Source organism: Apodemus sylvaticus, chromosome 14 (assembly GCF_947179515.1).
Source record: "Apodemus sylvaticus chromosome 14, mApoSyl1.1, whole genome shotgun sequence".
NCBI classification, from domain to species: Eukaryota; Metazoa; Chordata; class Mammalia; order Rodentia; family Muridae; genus Apodemus; species Apodemus sylvaticus.
The window spans coordinates 30,265,837-30,284,916 of NC_067485.1; the positions used below are offsets into that span (position 1 = coordinate 30,265,837).

The window sequence follows — 19,080 nt, forward strand, 5'->3', positions numbered from 1 at the left end:
CAGGCAGACTATCAAGCCTTGTCCAGGTGGCTCCAAACAGATAAGAACTAAGGCAACTGTGCTTAAAAAGAGGGGACGAGCTGGCTGGTTTCCACCTGCCTAGACCTCTGGCCTTTGATTGACATGACCTCGGGGAGGATTCAAGTGCTCCTTCTCAGCCCCAGCAAAGAACAGCTACATTCTGAAGGAGTTCTGTGCTCCTAGCTCGCCGCTTCATAAATGATTCCTCCAGCCTTCCTCTGAACAGTTTGATTCTGCCATCTCACTTCTTTGTGAGATTTCCTAAATGTCACGGTTTTCCTCCATCTCCACTTTCATTTCCACCTTGGAGTGTCTTGTTGATAATTCTCACAGTCCTCCAGATTGTTTCCACGTGTGGCCCCAGACTCCCTACTCCTCCATGCCACTCCCACGCCCGTCCCACAGCCACATTCCAGATATGTTGTCAGGTTTATCACCTAAGTCATGGCTGTATTGGAAAATCAACGGACTGGGACCCGGACCCAGACCCGGGGATGCTGGGCTAGCTCCATCTGCCACCCAAACACAAACCTGCAAAGCAGCCCAGGCCTGCCCTCCAGCCCCCACCAGCTTTGCAAATGAAAGAATTCCAAACATTTGGCTCACACTTGAAATCGCTCCAAGGTCTCGCTCCCAGGGCTTTCTCTGAAGCTAATTTATGCCATCCCATGAGCCCTTATGAAGCTACACAAACAAAATTATAAGCCTCCCCCTTCTCTTTTAGAACCCTTCCTGTAAAACCTTTCTGGGAAGATTATAAATAAGCTAACCCTATAGGGTGTTTAAATGGTCAGCCAAGGCTATGGGGGTGTTTAAATGGTTACCCAAGGTAAAGGTGTCTTTTTAAAAAATAACTACTTTGCTTTTTTTTTTTTTAAATCACATGAATCCAGGAAATCCAACTACATTCTCAGTTCAGCTGTCCTCTATTCCATAGGCTCCTGCACCTCACCATCCTGATGACGGGCCTAGGGCAGACCTTGACTAACTTCTGATTTTCAAAAAAGAAACAGTCATCTTGGCCTGGTGAGATGGCTTAATGGGTAAAGATGCCACCAAGCCTGGCAACCTGTTCCCCAGAGTGTGGATGGTGTAAAGAGAGAAATGATTTCTACAATTTGTCCTCAACTCTCTAGTGTTTGGGGGCAGATACACACACACACACACACACACACACACACACACACTAAAAATTAAAGTATTCATATTAATTTTGGGAAAGAAAGGTATAGATGCTTATTTTTTTTCAAATATTGCAAAAATATAGAAGAACAAGGGTCGTCCCCTTATAACTACTCAAGCCATTTGTCATATTTTTAAGCATCTTTTCAAGTTTCTGTAGATTGCATGTATGTTTATGACTTCATAGTGAAGCTGCAAACTTTTCAGCTTGACCAACATGTATTTACTGTCAAGCAGTCTCTGTGAGTTGGAAATTTGGCACGGGTTAGCTGGAGTGTTTGCTTGGCCTCTCAAATGGGCACTCAGACTGTCTCCTGAGGCTGCTGTCCAGTCTGATCCTCAGAGTCAATAAGTACACAGAGTCTGTGGTGCTCTGGAGTGCAGCTTCTGAACATGCACATGCCACAGACACTACTCCTGGGCCTACTTTAGGTTTAAAATGATTTGGTCACTTATTGGACAGTTGGGTTGTTGGAGTTCTCAGCTTTGCCTTCTTGTAAATCATGCAAAGATGAATATTCTTAGGTTCTGAATTTTGCATTTATGCTGTTTCTGTGTGTATATAAATTCAAAACAAATAGGCTTATGGGATCAAATGATAAACTAAGTCAATGCTGGTGGATACTTCTGGAACACAAAGGAGGGGTTACTTGTGGAAAGATAGTTAACTAGAAAGTAGCTATATCACCAAAAAGTCCATTCCAATTAGGATAATCATGAAAGTTGGGTTACTGGAGTTCTTTGGCAACTTCAGGCAGCTCTAGCAAACAGGGTCTCCTCTCGCCAACAGCTGATTATTGCTTTCATAATCCTCCCAAGGGATCTTTCAAATCTCTAAAGTTTCATGAATTTCCTAAGTCTTATAAGTTTTTATTAACTTCCTGACTTGTCCTAGTTAGGGTTTCCATTGCTGTGATAAAAAACACCATGACCAAAGCAACTTGGTGAGGAGAGAGTTTATGAAGGTTAATGTATCACGCTCCATTGAAGAAAGCCAGGAAGGACCTCAAACATGTCAGGAACCTAGAGACAGAAGCTGTTGCCAAGGCCACGGAGGGATGCTCAACGTGCTTTCCTATAGAAGCCAAGACCACCAGCCCAGGGAGGGCACTACCCACAAGGGGCCGGCCCTCATCCATCATTCACTAATTGAGAAAATGTTCCACAGGCTTGCTTACAGCTCTATCTTATGGTGGCATTTCTCATTTGAGAATCCCTCCTCTCTAATGACTCTAGCATATGTCAAGTTGACAAACAACTATCCAGTACACTTATAAGCCTCTCCTCTCCATCCAGGAAGTAGCTATAACAAATCCCTTGCCCCAAATGTGGCAAATGTGTCTCTGGTCCTGGCTCCTAATCCTGCTGAGTTAGCCTGTGATATGATATATGATATATGACATGTGATATGTGATATGTGATGTGTGATATGTGATATATGATATGTGATATGTGATATATGTTATGTGATATATGATATGTGATATGTGATGTATGATATGTGATATGTGATATATGATGTATGATGTATGATATATGATACATGTGTGATGTTGATACACATATGTGATATAATACATATGTGATATGATACATATGGAGTAAAGGAAGTGACCTACAGCAGAGTTTGTCACCTCCATCATTGTGATCCCCCAAGAGAAATTTCATTTTCATTAGAGAACTCTCATGAAAGTTGTTTTAATTACTGTTTATTCCTTCTTTAGAAAGATGCAATGTAAAAACTATACAACTTTGGAGTTTGGAAGTCTTTCAATGTTAGAGACTCTGAAACTGCAGCAAGAAATCAGGTTTCAAATATAAGATCCACAAAAATGTGAAACCATGAATCTTTTATTATTCTTACTATTACTGTTGTTGCTACCATATGTTCATTGTCAGAAATGATGGGCTTTGGTGTGACATCCCTGTGCAGGCATATAAAGCATTTTGATCATATTCCCTCTTCTGTTACAGCTTTTCCTCTCTCTGTCTCTCTGTTCTGTCTCTGTCTCTGTTTCTGTCTCTCTCTCTCTCATTTCCCTTACTAAGTTCCCCATTTTTAATATTCCTTTCTTTCTACATTCCCAGTGAAAGAAAAAATAGTCAATTCTTATCTGTCTGAATCAGGATTATTTCATTCAATGTGACAATATCCAGTTCTATACATTTCCTGCAAAGAACATGATATTTTTCCTTTATTGTAGCTAAATAAAACTAGACTAGAGGGCAGGGTGTGGCTCAGTACTAGAGTGTTTGCCTAGCATAGTAACGACCCCTGCTTTGAACCCAGCACTACAAGCAGCAAGTAAATAAAATGAGAAAATCCAGTGTATATAACCCTGCAGATACCTTCACAATTCTGCCAACTAATATCTCTATCTGAGGTTTTACTTTCTATGATTTTAGTTAGCCCTGATCAACCCCATCTAATAATTAAATGGAAAAACTCCAGAAATAAGCAATTTAGAGGTTAAAAACTATGTTTCTTTTTACATTGGAAAGTGTGTTTATTTATGTGCATATAAATTATATGTGTATATCTATGTTAAAGTATATATGTGCATCTGTATATGGCTTTGTGCACGTAAGTGCAATACTCTCAGAGTCCCTAAAACTGCTTTGGATTCCCTGGAGCTTCACTCAGAGACCCCCATCCTATCGTGAGCCATCCGATGTGGGTCTTCTGCAAAGGCAGCAAGTCCATGTAACCACTGACCCATCTCTTCAGACTCTAAAATTTATAATTTTTAAATTCCAGGTCATTCAGAGTAGTATGATGAAATCCTATATTAAGCTGCTCCATCCCAGCCAGGAATGAATGACAGCATTATCGCAAATGTTGTTTGCCATGTGTTTTTATATTTGTCCTATTGAAATATTTCATCTTTGGTATGGCTATGTGGTGGTTTGAACAGAAATGAACCCCATACGCTCATGTGTTTAAATCCTCAGCCCATAAAGAGTGTCACTGTTAGGAAGTGTGACCTTGTTGGAGGAAGTGTGTCACAGTGGAGGCAGGCTTTGTGGCCTCATATGTTCAAGTTACATCCAGTGTGGCAGTTTTCTGCTGCCTGCGGATCACAATGCAGAACTCTCAGCTCCTTTCCTGCACCATGTCTGCCTGCATGCTGCCATGATCTTCAGCATGATGATAATCGACTGAATCTCTGAAACTGTAAGCCAGCCCCAATTTAATGTCAGTCTGCATAGGAAACACTGCAGTATATGCTAGATGTGGTATTGTTTGCCGTTTTAGACATCACTTGGAACACATGCCACGTGAATAAGAGGGTCATCTGTACTCGGCACCTCCTCACAGCACATCTGTCTCCAGGGGTCGAGCATGAGAAAGAGCAAAACAAGCATAGCCTCAGAAGTAGATTTCTGTTTACAGCTGCATTATTCACCATAACCAGAACATGAAGCCAGCCTTGATGCCCATCAATACATGCATAGATAGAAGCAGCGTGGTCCATATGCAAAACGGAATTGTATTCAGCCATTAAGAAAAATACAATCACGAGGGAGAAAATGGATAAAAGTAGGAATTATCATATTAAGCAAGGTAACCCAGACTCAGAAAGATAAATGTCAAGATCCTAGATTTAAGAAATAACCCTGTATTTTAGTTTGCGTGGATTTGGAGGATGTAGGTCATGAAACAGGGAAGGAGGCTGTGAACAGGGAAATGAGGAGGGAAGGGGGGGAGGGAATGAGGAGGGAAGAGGGGGAGGGAGAGGGAAGGATAGCAGCACACACACCATACAAAAGCCAAGGGGAACTCATAGGGAAGGAGGGAAACAGCTAATTTTTAAAGAGCAGATTCACGCCTTCTACAAATCCCTGAAAATCTCCTACCCATGTCAGACAGCTCAAAGCCACCTGTAATCCCACCTCCAGGATCAAATTCTGAGTGTTTTTGGTGCTACATTTCCGTGGACAAACCCATACATACTCGTGAACTTTCACATAGATATACGTGTCAATTTTTACAGGGCTGGAGAACTGTCTCAGCAGTTAAGAACACTAGCTGCTCTTCTAATAGACTTGAGTTTGATTCCATTCCCAGCACCCACATATCAGCTAAAAATAGTTGGCTAAAAATGTCTGCAACTCCAGCTATGGGGGTTATGAAGCTCACCTCTGACCTCCACAGGCACTAGAAACACACACACACACACACACACACACACACACACTTTCTGCACAGACATAAATGCAGACAAAAAACACAACACATGAAAATAAAATACATTTTAAAAAATTAAAAAAGATATCTGACATCATACTTAACCCCACTAATGGGTGTTTAATGTACAGTATTTCCTTATATTATTATCTGATCTATTTTTTTAAAAAAAATAGAAAAGAAATGTTAGTGGAAGTTTATCAGGCCAAAAAGATAATATATCATTTGGAAACTTCCTTCCTCAGAAGTGTGTGTGTGAATTACACCAAAACAAAACTAATTTTCAAAAAGCACAACATATTTGATAACAGCCAAAACCAAGTTTTCCCCCTTTTCATTAAGTACCTCTTATTTAATATTTAAAACAAAAAAACGTAAATGCCTATAAACATAGCCTCTCTCAAGGGGCAGTTTAGGATAGAGCAGACCAGTGCATATGCTAAAAGGAGGGCTCTCACTGCTTCCCCATCCACCCTGAGCAAAGAAAGCTGGCCACACTGTGAACAGAGTCCCCATGGCTGTGCAGATAGGTGGCTTCCTCTCCCCACTGCTCATGGGCAGCTGGCTGCTAAGACACTGCCCTTGCCACCACTGCCAAACAGGAGTTCAGCTATCAATCCGTCTTCCTATTGCCTTCGAGCTCCTCACCCTGTGAGGAAACTTTTTAAACACAAAGAGCATCTTAGCAGTAAGTAGAACTAGAAGCTGGACCTCATGGGTAAGCAATTGGGTAATAGACTGAGAGGTAACATTCCCCACCTCCTAGCCATATGAAAAGAAATGTTATCTCTAGTGAAATGTCTTTGCCTGAGATCTAAAATACAGAGTATTTATCTTGTTCCAGGTTAACCTTGTCAAGGAGATCTACATTTAATAAGGATAATCTGAATCCTATTCATCTTGGTAGTAGGGTGTAGAACAGGGAGAACCATGGAGAAAGCAGGCTACTGCCCACTCTACACTGGAAATGTCTTTTTGCTGTCTTCCCTGGTGCCTCTGCCTCTCTTCTGGAGCTAGACAGGCAAAGTGCCACACAAAGCAACCATCCTTAGACAGAGGTTATCCTCTGGTAGAACCTCACCTTTCACTCCTGCTCAGAGACCACACTTCGTGGTCCTCACCATATCCTTCCTTCCCTGGAGACCTGGCATAACTTCCTACACCTGTCCCACTGACTGTCTCTGTCCTCTTCCACTTGACCCTTTTTAACTGAGCCCTTATTCCCACTCCCTTCCCACTGGCCCTTCTCTTACTCAAAGAGCCAATGGGTAGGAAGGAGGCACCTGTCAGTCATGCCTAATGTTAACTACTCAAAGCCATCTTCATGCAATAGCCCCTGACTCATTATTTTCTTCTTCCCCTTCACAACTTACATTCCTCTTCTAGAATACTCTACTGCACTTTGTCCCTTCTTCACCAATGGAATTCTGCCCCACTCTATTTTACCCATGAACACTCCAGCTATCTTTTCATCAAATCTATCAAAATTTACAGTATCACCTGTATGAACAAAATGCCTTTGGGGTTTACGTCCTGAATTTTCCATAGGTAATCCAGCGCCTGAAGTCCAGAATGATTGTTTATAACACTGATAGCTTCATACCCAGCCATCATCCAATCTCCTGAAAAGACCCTCTGTGTCAGTAGTTTGTGCATAATCCCATATCCTCCCCCACTTCTCTCCCTTTCCCACTCCTCTCAATTCTAGCCATTTCTAATTGGGTCAATCAAGAGATTCAGATATAGTTACAATGCCACAATCTCCCCAACTGCCAATAGAAACTTTGTTCTTAGCTTCTTCACTCTGTTGAAACACACATCTTCCTTGGGACTTGGGATGTAGCTAAGTTGGTAGAGTATTTACCTAGCATGCATGAAGCCCTGAGTCTGATTCTCAGCTGGGATGACCCTGGTTTTCTAGTCCCAGCTCTTCAGAGGTATAGAGCAGTGGTTCTCAACCATCCTTATGCTGAGACTCTTTAATACAGTTCTTATATTAAATATAGTTCCTCATATCTTGATGACTCTCCAACCATAAAATTGTTTTTGTTGCTACTTCATAACAATAACTTTGCTACTGTTATGAACAGTAATGTAAATATCTGTGTTTGTGATGGTCTTAAGCAACCCCTGCGAAAAGTACATGACCCACAGGTTGAGAACCAGTGATACAGAGTTCACACTGGAACTGGGGTTGTGCCTTCAGATAGGTTTTCTACACCCCTCCCTATGGTGGTGACTGTCTTTGTGGTAGATATTTTATTTGGAACATTGCAGACTATAGCAAAGTTCCAGTGTGTGTATGGGAGTGGGGTGGGAGGGGAGGAACTCTGCCAAATCTGAAGACTGGGAACACTACCTCTCTTCCACAAACATTAGTCTGTAATTTTTTTCTATTACATGAATTATTTCAATAGCTTCTAATAAGAGTAAAGTGCATTAGTTAACTTGATTCAAAATGTCTCACAATTTTTTCCTTACCCATGCAACAGCTCAGTATTAAGAACATCAACTATAAAGCTCTACCATTGACCTATGTGATCTAAGGTTATGTTCTTAAATGCTCTAAGCTTCCTCCCTTGTGAGCTGGGGTAATTATGATAGAATTCACAAGGTTTGAGACTATCAAGTGTGTTAAGATAAATACAGATTTTTACGAAGTATGCAAGTTAGATGTCTTTGTTAGTTGCACCCGCAACTCTGATCAGGTTTTAGTACCCCGGACATACTGGGAGCAATACTTTCTGCCTTCACAGATTGGCTTTTTTTTCCTCTTTGTCAATCTTCTAACCTTCCCTTCATTATTCACGACTCAGAAAAACTGCCTCCACCTTTACACAGACTTCCTCAAGGCCCTGAGAGCAGCCATCTGTCACTCAGTGATCCTATGGCATCCTCAGTACATTTCTATTTTAGCACACATCACTTTCTTTAATTTTGTTTAAAAACCTGGGTTCCATTGTTTGAACACTTACATATGTCCAAGCCCTGTTCTAAATGCATCCCCATATTCTCTTAATTAAACCTTGCCACAAATATACAGCATGTTTTAGTAATTGGCAAAGTGATATATAGGTTGTTACTCCTTATACATTGTGAGGTTCTTCATGAGAGACTCTACAATTCATATCCTGATCATCTTTGACTCGTCAGCACTCAGCAAGGTGCCCTGTGCATGGTGGGTGTATGATTATGTTAGAATCTCTTGATTGACCCAATTAGAAATGGCTAGAATTGAGAGAGATGGGACCATGCACAAACTACTGACACTGAGGGTCTTTTCAGGAGGATGGATGACGGTGGGACCTGAAGCCATCAGTGTTATAAACAGAATGAGCAATAGCCACTATTAAATCCTTATTACTATATGAACATTTTCCATAGTGCTTACAGGTTAATGTGCTCTCCTTTGATTCTCTACTGTCATATAATCTCAGGTCTTTCCAAGGACATAATAATACAATTTACAATGCCATTTCATTCTGTGCTCTTGCTTCAAGGGTCATATGCAAGGTTCTGGGGAGTTTCAAAAGGCCTCACCTCTTGGGGTGCCTGCTTTTGGTGAAGGGTAAAGGCATATTGGCCCAACCTTTTCTTCTTGTTGAACATCAAATGTAAATTACCACAGACTTAGAGAATTATAATCAGGAGCTAACGTTATCATTTCTATGATGATGGTCTAAGACAATAAACACAAATAAGTATTACTACATTGCTACAAAATACACTTTGTGTAAATTGAAGCCATGGGGGAAAAAGAGATAAATATTTAACTTAAGCTGACATATCTTCCCTACCTTTGACCATCCTAAAAACTCTCTTTGAGGATGGTTAGGATCAAAACTGTTACAGTATCTTTGGGTGATCTTGAAGCTGATTTTAGCAGAGGGAAAGAAATAGCCAATCGTATCAGGGACCTCAAAGGATGCTAATGGGAATCCATATACCACAATCTCAAATCTGGAGATGCTGGCAATCTCCAAAGCCTCCAAAATAGCTTGATCTATTCAAGTAATCATAGCATAGACTTGAGGTCTCTCTTTGGTTGCTAGGAGCTTGGGTGTCATGGTAAGTGTAACCTGTTCAGGGTTGTCTCTTTAGGAACTACCACTGCTGGAACGAGGCATGGATGACAAGGCCTGATCTTCCTGTGGGATTTGGAGGCTGGCAAGCTGTGGACAGCACACCCCAGGAAAACAGTGATGGTAAGCCCACCTCTTTGCTATTCACTTGACTGCACACCTAGTGTGTGGGTAGCATCCTTATTAGGAACCGACACTAGAAATGTGCTTGCTGGGCACGCATACAGGATTAACTGCCTGTCAATCAAATTTTAGTTTGTTTCAATAGTCAGCTTTACCCTGATTGTTTTACAACTTTTCAAAAAAGAATATAACTTATATAATTCATCTACTCTTGCTTTGATAAGCAGTTTTGAAGACAAGGGCAGAAAAAAATATCTGGGTAAGCATTTTTACTAGGGCTATAAAATAAACATCACCCCTCCCTGATCCACAGTGATGAGGTGGTAAAAGGCTATAGAGGAAGTAAAGACATTGAAAATAATTATAAATCACCCATTAAATTGTTGTTCTTTTAAAGCCTGATGTCTCCTGATGATCAGTTTTAAAACCTGAGTGGGTAGATATTTTTCTTCCAACTTTCCAACCTTGATAATCAGCAGTAACTTTGACGAACTCCAGATTCCTATAGAATGACACTTTTTAATATAATGATACACATCAGTGGACTGTAGACCCCAGGCACGTTCATCTTTGTTCTCTGTTGTTGGTCCAAGATGGTGATGTCACACATCTTCACAGATACAGAAGCATTCAGTCTACAGCCATGCTGACACCATGCTGTAATACTGGCTTTTATGGAGAAAGTGTCATACTAGCTGGACTGTATAGTATTAGGAGACTCAAAGGGAACTAATATCAGCCAATCTCTTAGAAAGTGTTCCTAGATGGTTAAAGTTTAATGGGTTTTAGAAACATAAGTATGACATAAGCTGAATTGTTAAATACGGATCATTAGCTAATCTAATGGACATGGTTAGTGTCCAAGTTCTACAATCGAACCTGACAAACATCATAAACAAAACACCAGTCAAAGTAAGGTCAATAAAACTATTGAGGAGGTATCAGATACAGTCCAAGTTAGACTTCTGATGCTGTGATAAACACCATAATGAAAAGCAACTTAGGGAGGAAAATATTATTTCCAACTCACAGTTATAGTCCATCATGAAGGGAAGTCAGGGTAGGTGCTAGAGGTAGCTTGTTCAGTCTCCTTTCTTATATAATCAAGAACCATCTGCTTAGGGATAGTACCACCTACAATGGACTCAATGTTCTGACATCAATCACTGATCAAGAAAATGCCCCCATAGATTTGCCCATGGTTCAGCCAAGTAGAGGCATTTTCCAGCTAAGGTTTCCCTCCCACAAATGACTCTAGCTAATGTCACATTGACAAAAAACTAACCAGGATAGGTACCAGTTGAAAGGGGAATACACAACTTAGTGTATGAGGTTGTAGTCAGCTGAATTAGGAATACTATTGCCCCCATATTCTTTTCCTGGCTTTCACATTCGGGATTGTGTTGGCCTTTCTAGTAGAACCCTTTTGACAAGACACATCAACCATCTGTCTCCTGTAGCCAATGAAAGCATTTAGGCAGTCAGTGGTGAAGCTGCGGAGTACTGGCATCTGTAGGGCAGCCTAAGTGCTGTGTGCTATCCTGTGGATGGACAGAATTGGAAACTACAAATTCGCACTGCTTTCCTGTCTGTTGTGTGCTACAGGCATGTACCGCTGTGGCCCTGCCTCCGTCCAAGCCGTTAAGCATGGCCATGTCTGTTTCCAGTTTGATGCCCCATTTGTTTTTGCAGAGGTAAGTGGAAAATGGGAGGCAAGTGCCATTTCCCACCACCGTCTCTTAACACATCAAAGAGTTAGACACCAGGTTGCTACTTCTCGATTTCCCAGGTACATCGTGTATGCTTCCTGTCAACCAGACATCCTCCCAGCCTCAGGATTTTTAAATGCTAAATGCAATTCCTACTTAACACTTTCCTGTCTTGAAGTTTTGAGGTTGTGTTTCTACTAAAAGCAAACCTGACTTTTGTTCTGGGCACCTAGGAATTGACATGTTCTGAAGACATTAAATAATAAACTAGATCATTCAACTAAAACTCAGGAAAAAGTGGTCTATCTGTGGAAGTTTCAGAGTATGTAAGTCCCATCTAAGACCGACCCAGCAGTACACATAAGTCAACACACACACTACCACTGCCACCACCACAACCACCAGCAGCAATAGCACCAGTAGCAGCCAAAAGGAGAAGGAAAGATATAATAAAGTGCTACTCAAGTAGAGAAATTTTGGCCACTTAATGGGTTGATAAAGATGTTAAATAAAGGGTCTAAGATTCCAGAACAATAGGGCAGGAGCTAGAAAGGACAGGAAACAGCTAATTAAATCAAGGTGAGAGACATCACAAAAAGAGAATCCTGGAAGCCTCAAGGGGGAGAGGGTATTAAAAGCTGAGATGTAGAACTCCCTTGAGGTGCATTTACAGCAAACAACACTGGAACGGTACCACTCCTGTATCCAGCTCTCGCTGTGCAATCATTTTGCCTGCCATTTGATGCTTATAGCAACTCTTTTAAAATGAGTATTTCCAGTCTCCCCATTGAACCGAAAGAAAATCAAGGCAAAGAAAAGCAGAGAACCTAATATCCTTTCCCCAGAAATGTAGCTAATAAAGAGATGTGCTGAATTTTGAAACCGAGTGTGCACTTGAGTTTAGTCTGGCAGGCACTCTGGAAGGAATAAGTATCTTTTGTTAGCTCACACCAGGGAAGGCTATGGGGAGCTCTGAGGCCCCGGGTTTTGGTATGTACAATCCCCAGGTGGAAATATGTCAGTAAATCTATCCACACAGCAGTAGTGAAATGTGGTAATACCAAGAACACATGTAGCTATTGTATGAACAATAGAGTCAACGTATGTGGAGATGCTTTCATTGAGAAAATAGAGCCAGAAACTGAAGGATAGCAAGCACCCAAATACTCTAAGGCAGGAAGTAGCTTCGCAACCATGATTCTCTGGGTAAATACAGATGGCCCTTGATCCATGATATCTCCACTTACAATCTTTAAACATTGGAATGATGCAAAAAAATGGTACAAATTCAATAGAAACCACACTTTGGATGTTGAATTGGGATCTCTTTCTGGGATAATCACACAGGGTTAGATGCTCTCAGGTGATACTGGGTGGTAGCAAGTTTCAGCTCCCAGGCAGCCCCATAACCACAGGAAAAATAACAGACACCTACTGTGTGTCCTGCCACTCAGCTAAGATGTCCTGTAGGGGAGGTATAAGAAATGTATTTTCAGCTTATCAAATCTTCTATATATAAGGATTTAATCCAAATGTAATCTTATCAAAAGCCAAAGAGCATTTACCTTTGATATGACCATAGTTCTATGAGCAGAGAGCTGTGGGCTTACAGGGGAAGGAGCAATGGTTATTCAAAGGAGATTAGGAAAAAGTCAAGGGAGCCTAGTGAGATGGCCCAGTGGGTAAAATCACTCGCTGCCAAACCTGATGATGATGAGATCCATCTCTGGGACCCACATAGCAAGAACCAACTCCTGCAAGCCGTCTTTTGACCTCTACAAGCACAACCCAGTGCACACATTAAATAAACAGGAAAAAAAAGGAATTTCAAGCAAAGGGGATGACCTAAGTAGCCAAGTGCTAAGTAGGGTCAGCTAGCAGCAGTACAGACTCAACAGCATACTAATGATGTATCATGGTGTCAAAGTGGAAAGCTAAAGGACATCTGTGTGGGGACCTTCACATCCTGAGAAATTTGTCCTTTATTCTGTAAGCTAGGGAAAGTTTTCTGTGCTAAGGGGAATCAACCAGGACACTGATAGCCTGTGGAACATGGGTTGGGTGGAACTGTCACTGAAGATAAGAGACCTACTGGAGAGCTTGGGTTGTCTCTGTGAGGGAGATGAAAAGGGCTTTATGTCACTCTAAGCAATAAACGAACAAACATACCACCTGACAGAAATATCTTACAGGAAGTATGATTATATTTAAGCTAGTGATTTAAGAGGGAAAGCTCCCTTGTGAGAGGGAAGGTATGGCAGCTGAGGCAGGAGCATGAAGCAATTGGCTACCTTACCTCAGGAAGTCTACTGGTAGCAGTGTTGGCCTACCCTGAGCAACTCACTTCTTCCAGCTCGACCCCAGCACTCTTAAAGGTTCCACAGCCTCTCCAAACAGCGCTGCTATCTGGAAACCACATGTTCAACACATGATCCCCACGAGGCGCACTCCTTTGCAAAGGTTGACATCCTGAGCTAGGCAAAAGGCAGTCACCAGGAAAAGAGGGATAGGATCGAGAGGGGCATGGGTTGTGAGTGTCAGCATTTAGACAGCAGAAATCACAGACGTGAGACCCACAGAAGAACTGCGCTCTGCCTGTGCCATTGCAGTTTCTAGAATCCTCTAGAGACCAGCCTTACAGTGCTTGGAGTTTTATCCGTTTGATTTCATTTTGAGATTTGAAAATCTGTACAAACCTCCCTGGCTGTCATCTGACAGTTTATGACACTCTGCGAATCTCTTAATGGGAGAGCACTCTGAAACCCATGAAGCCTTCTTTTTATACTTTTATTGTGCTTTATTGCTACAGAGAAGGAGAGATAGAGAGAGGATGGCCCTCCTTGCAGTAGTGAAGGTCCTAATAGCTGTTAATGCAAGCGCTTTTCGCTGTTATTAAATATAGATCAGGGTGTTAGGAATGTCATCGGGCTATGCAGATAATTGCTCCTCTCTTGCTGCTGCAGAGGTTTCTTTACTGTGCAGGCTGCTGTTGCCTTAGCTTGGGCTGGGCTCCAGGTCCAAGCTATTTGTCAGAGATGTTTGCGCTGCCTGAAAGCATATGAGGTACCTTCTCTCAAGAGGTGCTCGCTAGGACCCCATGGGGGTGAGCAGGTGACTTTAGCATGAGTCTCAGTGACTCAGATTGAGGCTGAGGCACCTTCCCTCCCTCGGACCTGTGTGTCATCCTTCCTCTTCCTGCCGGAGGGAGGGATGCCAGCAGGTAGCTTGCCTGCTCTTGCCTCTCAACACGATGACTTTCCAGTCATTCCTCACCAGCTTCCCGACCACCCAGCTCATTGATTAATTGTCAGCTTTTCTGGAGCTTTCCTTGGTCTCTGAAGAACAATAGAATCTGAAAGGGGAAAGAGCGTGGAAAGTGGCCTCTTTCTCTGTGCTCACTTTTGTAGCCAGGGACAGAAGGGAGCATGGCGGGCATCCACACCTGGGATGTTGCGCCCCTCCCTCCACATGCCTTCTTTGCATTGTTGAGTTCCTGTAGGTCCAAAGGACCAGCTTTTAAGTTTGCATGTCCATCTGCCTCAGTGATCCTCAGAAAAGGACTGCTTTTTGGAGAGATCATTCTCTTCTGCCTTAACTTCTTCCAGTGGACTTTACTGCCCTCTTTATAATACCACCTCACTGCAAATGGAAGCAACACACACACACACACATAAATGTATATACATCTGTGTGAATCTCTCTCTCTCTCTCTCTCTTTCTCTCACATACACACACACACACACACACACACACACACCCCACACCCCTCACATACAACATACACACACAGATACATACATGCACACAGGCATGCATGGCACAGACATGGTTTACACACATATACTATACACAGACATGTACACCTGTAGGTCTCAAACATACATGCAGCACACACACAAACCACATACTACACACATTCATGATCATGTACACACACACTCCTGACCTGGGGTGACTTTTTCAGTAGCAGTAAAGGGTTTTTTGGAGCACAGCAACTTCCTCTCCAGAGCTCTGCCTCTCTGGCTCTGCACCATCAATTTTCTATAGCAACCTTACAGATGCTTCTGGGAAGTATTCTCATCTCAAACCTGTCATTGCTTTCTCAGAGTAAATCTGTTTTATAAGTATCTCCTACTTGGATCAAATACAATTTATCCATTCATCCTAATAATTCACAAAAATTTAAGGATTATTTTGAATTATCTCCTTAACCTGCCTCACGGGTTTTTCCAGGAACATCTTCAAAGGTGTCTGAAGTCCAGTCTGTCCCACAATGCCCAGCGCTAGCCTCTGCACTCTGCCAGTGCTGAGCTCTGTGATGTGGCCTCCTAGCTTGCCCCACTCGTCCCTGTTATCCTTCTGCCCCCATGAGTCACTCTTTGAGCTGTCAATTAAGATGGACCTTCTGATGGATGTTTATCATCGTTGCACTTAAACTGAACATGAATCTTGATGAATGCTGTGTGGCCCAGCCCCTGGGCTCCCTCCCACCCATACTTTGCTCTTTCCCTCCAGTACTATGGGGCTTCTCGCTCTTTTAGAAACAAGGTCCTGTGTCAGTATTTCTCCAAAGAAAGTGCCCCATCCCCATTTGGAGAAAAATCATTCATTTGAGGGTTCATGTGCTGTTTACTTCAGATTCCTATTGTTCCCTCTTCAATAAAGCCTACACACACACACAACACACACACACACACACACACACACACACGCATGCACACACACAAACACAAACATACAGACACACACACATGCACATGCACACACAGACAGACACACACACATGCACACACACAGACACAAACATACAGACACACACAGACACACACACATGCACATGCATATGCACACACAGACAGATACACACATACACACAGAGATACACACATGCACACACACAGACACACATGCACAAATGCACACACACATATACTCACAAACACACATGCACATACACACAGACACACACATAAATGCACACACACATGCACATGCACACACAGACAGACACACACACAACTCACACACACCTGAGACACACACACCTGGGATAGAAGCTCTGTAAAGGTAGAGTTTCCTGAATTTTCATCAATAGGAGCAATATCTGCTGCAATGAATGAACACATATATACGTACATACAAACATAACACATACACACAGTCAGACATATATACATACAAATATATATAAATATACATACGTACATACATACATATATACATACATAAACAGAAAACACTGATAAAAACATCTTGGAGATGAGAGTCCCAGCTGCATTTTATGCTGTGAGTTCTTATGGGGGACAAGGAACATGTATGACCCTACAGAGAGCATCCACAGCAGGCCCAGCTTCCCATAATCACAAGCTACAAATGTCAAGTACAGGGTGAGTGTTTGGTAGTTGTGCCAGGAGGATCTGACTGAGCTGGAATCCAGGGCCTCCATAGGCCTTGGGAGAAGCATTGCTTTCTCTGTAGGGCCTGTAGCAAGGTTGTTTCTACAGATAAATGGACAAAGCAAAGACACTTTATCCTTGGGTCCTGAACTTGCGAAGATATTTATATCCCTAGTAACAAAGAACATGGAGTACACCATGCTGTGGGTAACAGCAACAAATCTGCAGGGATTCTCTGGCCTACTGAGGGTCCAGCCCATCTCCCTGAGTCCCAAGGACCCGACGAACAGCACAACCTGCACATGAAGCACCATGTCTGCCCAGAGGCAAAGTGCTATGGTGTGAAGACAACACCAGCAATCACTGCAGGATGCCTGGCGCTATGTGGCCACAGACTCTTTGAGAATAGAGGTAGGACTTGGGTGTTCGCTAAGATTGATTTCCATTCAAAACAAACGAAAGACAAAACAGGCCACAAATGCAGAGTATTCACTCGCCAGGTGTAGGTACACACCTATAATTCCAGCCCTTGGGAGGCCAAGACCAAATCAGAAGCCAGCCAGGACCACATAGTGAATTCCAGGTCAAGCTGAGGTACACGGCGTAGTCTATATCAAAAATAAACAGCAGGAGCTGCCGAGATGGTTTGGGGAGTAAAGATGCTTGCTGCTAAGCCTTACAATGTGAGTTCAATCCCTGGAACCACATGGTGGGAGGAGAGAACTGACTCTGACCTATACAGATGCCCCTCCTGATACAGACAAATGAACAAAAAATAATCATTAAAAACATACATCAAATCCTATTTGGCTCTCAGCCTTCCTAATACTGTGATCCTTTAATACGGTAGCTTCTCACGTTATGATAACCCCCAACCACAAAATTATCTCATTGCTACTTCATAACTGTAGTTATGCTACTGTTATGAATTGTAATGCAAATATATGGATATGCAGAATATCTTATGCAGAATACATTAGACCTCCAAAAAGGTCACAACCCACAAGTTGAAAACCACTATAGTATATGCTATGCTATGCTGTGCTATGCTGTGCTATGCTGTGCTATGCTATGCTATGCTATGCTATGCTATGCTATGCTATGCTATGCTATGCTATGCTATGCTATGCTATACTGCACAAGTAGTACTGATCTACATACCAACCCTTCAGTGCAAGTCACTATCCTGTGTTCAGAGACAGTAGCACAGCTGGAAGTCATTCATTGCAGCTTACCCGTGCCTAACCACTGCTGTAGCCTAGACAGCTGGCTGCGGCCAGGGCCTATCACCTGCACCTTTTTGAGCCCCTAGATTGTTAACTTTTAAACATGAATACAGAAGGGGGCACCCCAGCAGCTGTACTGAAAGCATGATGATGTCATTTTGCCTCTGTCCCTAGTACACAGACAGAAATACTATCTCAGACTCGTGTTAGTCCTCTCCTCTTCCCACAAGGGATGGTGTTGATGGGCTGGCCTGGGGGTTTCAGCTCTGTAAGTTTCTTCAGCCATAGGTGAGCAGAGTCCAGGACTTAATCATTTCACATTTAACCTTCTCCTCCTGGGAATCTGGGTGCTTTGGCAAGGGTTGGGATTATGGAAGGAGTTAGTCTCACTGTTCTGAGAGCTTGAATGTAGGGAAACAGCTATTATGCCTATTTTGCCTCTTGCGAAAGGAATGTTAACCTTCTCAGGAAGCTAATTTGAACATCCCCAAAGAAGAAATGTTTCTAAGGTGGTTGGCTGCCCTCTCTGCTCAGCTTTTAACTCTCTTTCTCACCATCTCAATCTTTCTTTCTGTCAAGCCCCAAGCCTGGTGGTGCTTGGATGGGAGAGGAAGTGTACAATGAATTTGAAGGGGATGGGGCCATCTCAGGGCAAAGTTCAAGGGGATAGGGTTCTGGGCTAACCTGACTCAAAGGTTTTGGATTAGCCATGGACTACTAATGCAAAGTGAAGGTCATAGGGACAAGGTCATGACCAGACAAAGTGAAGAGTAGAGGGACAGGCTATGGAGCAGCTGAAGTCACGACCAAGAGAAAGAGCTGCGGATTGGCTCAGGGATTGAACCTCTCCAGTGCTCTCTGACATAGGCCCACGAAACTTCACTTGCCCTGGTAAGTCTGGGTACAGATATCCTTAGCAAATAGAATACTACAGACCTTGGAGATTGATATTTGTGGCTTCCATCATCACAGACAAGATGTCCTGAAACACCGTGGGCATTTGCCCAATGCTCACTCCACTCCCCTTAGCAGAGGCCAGAGCCGTGTGAATTCAGAACATTGTATAAGGAAGTATGGAAAGTTGTTCTCTTTAATCCCACATTTTAAAGTTAGGAGAACATTGTCATGTTCCCATCTTTAACCCATGATGGC

The 19,080-nt window shown here is 42.6% G+C and overlaps 1 protein-coding gene across 1 annotated transcript in view; it reads left to right on the forward strand.

The window, feature by feature from the left end:
• F13a1 (coagulation factor XIII A chain) overlaps nt 1-19,080 on the forward strand; it is a 182,620-nt gene that overhangs the window by 117,779 nt on the left and 45,761 nt on the right. The window contains exons 9-10 of the mRNA XM_052156693.1: nt 9,494-9,597; nt 11,203-11,291. Of these exons, the coding sequence (XP_052012653.1) occupies nt 9,494-9,597; nt 11,203-11,291 (193 nt within the window). The remainder of the gene's footprint in view (nt 1-9,493; nt 9,598-11,202; nt 11,292-19,080) is intronic.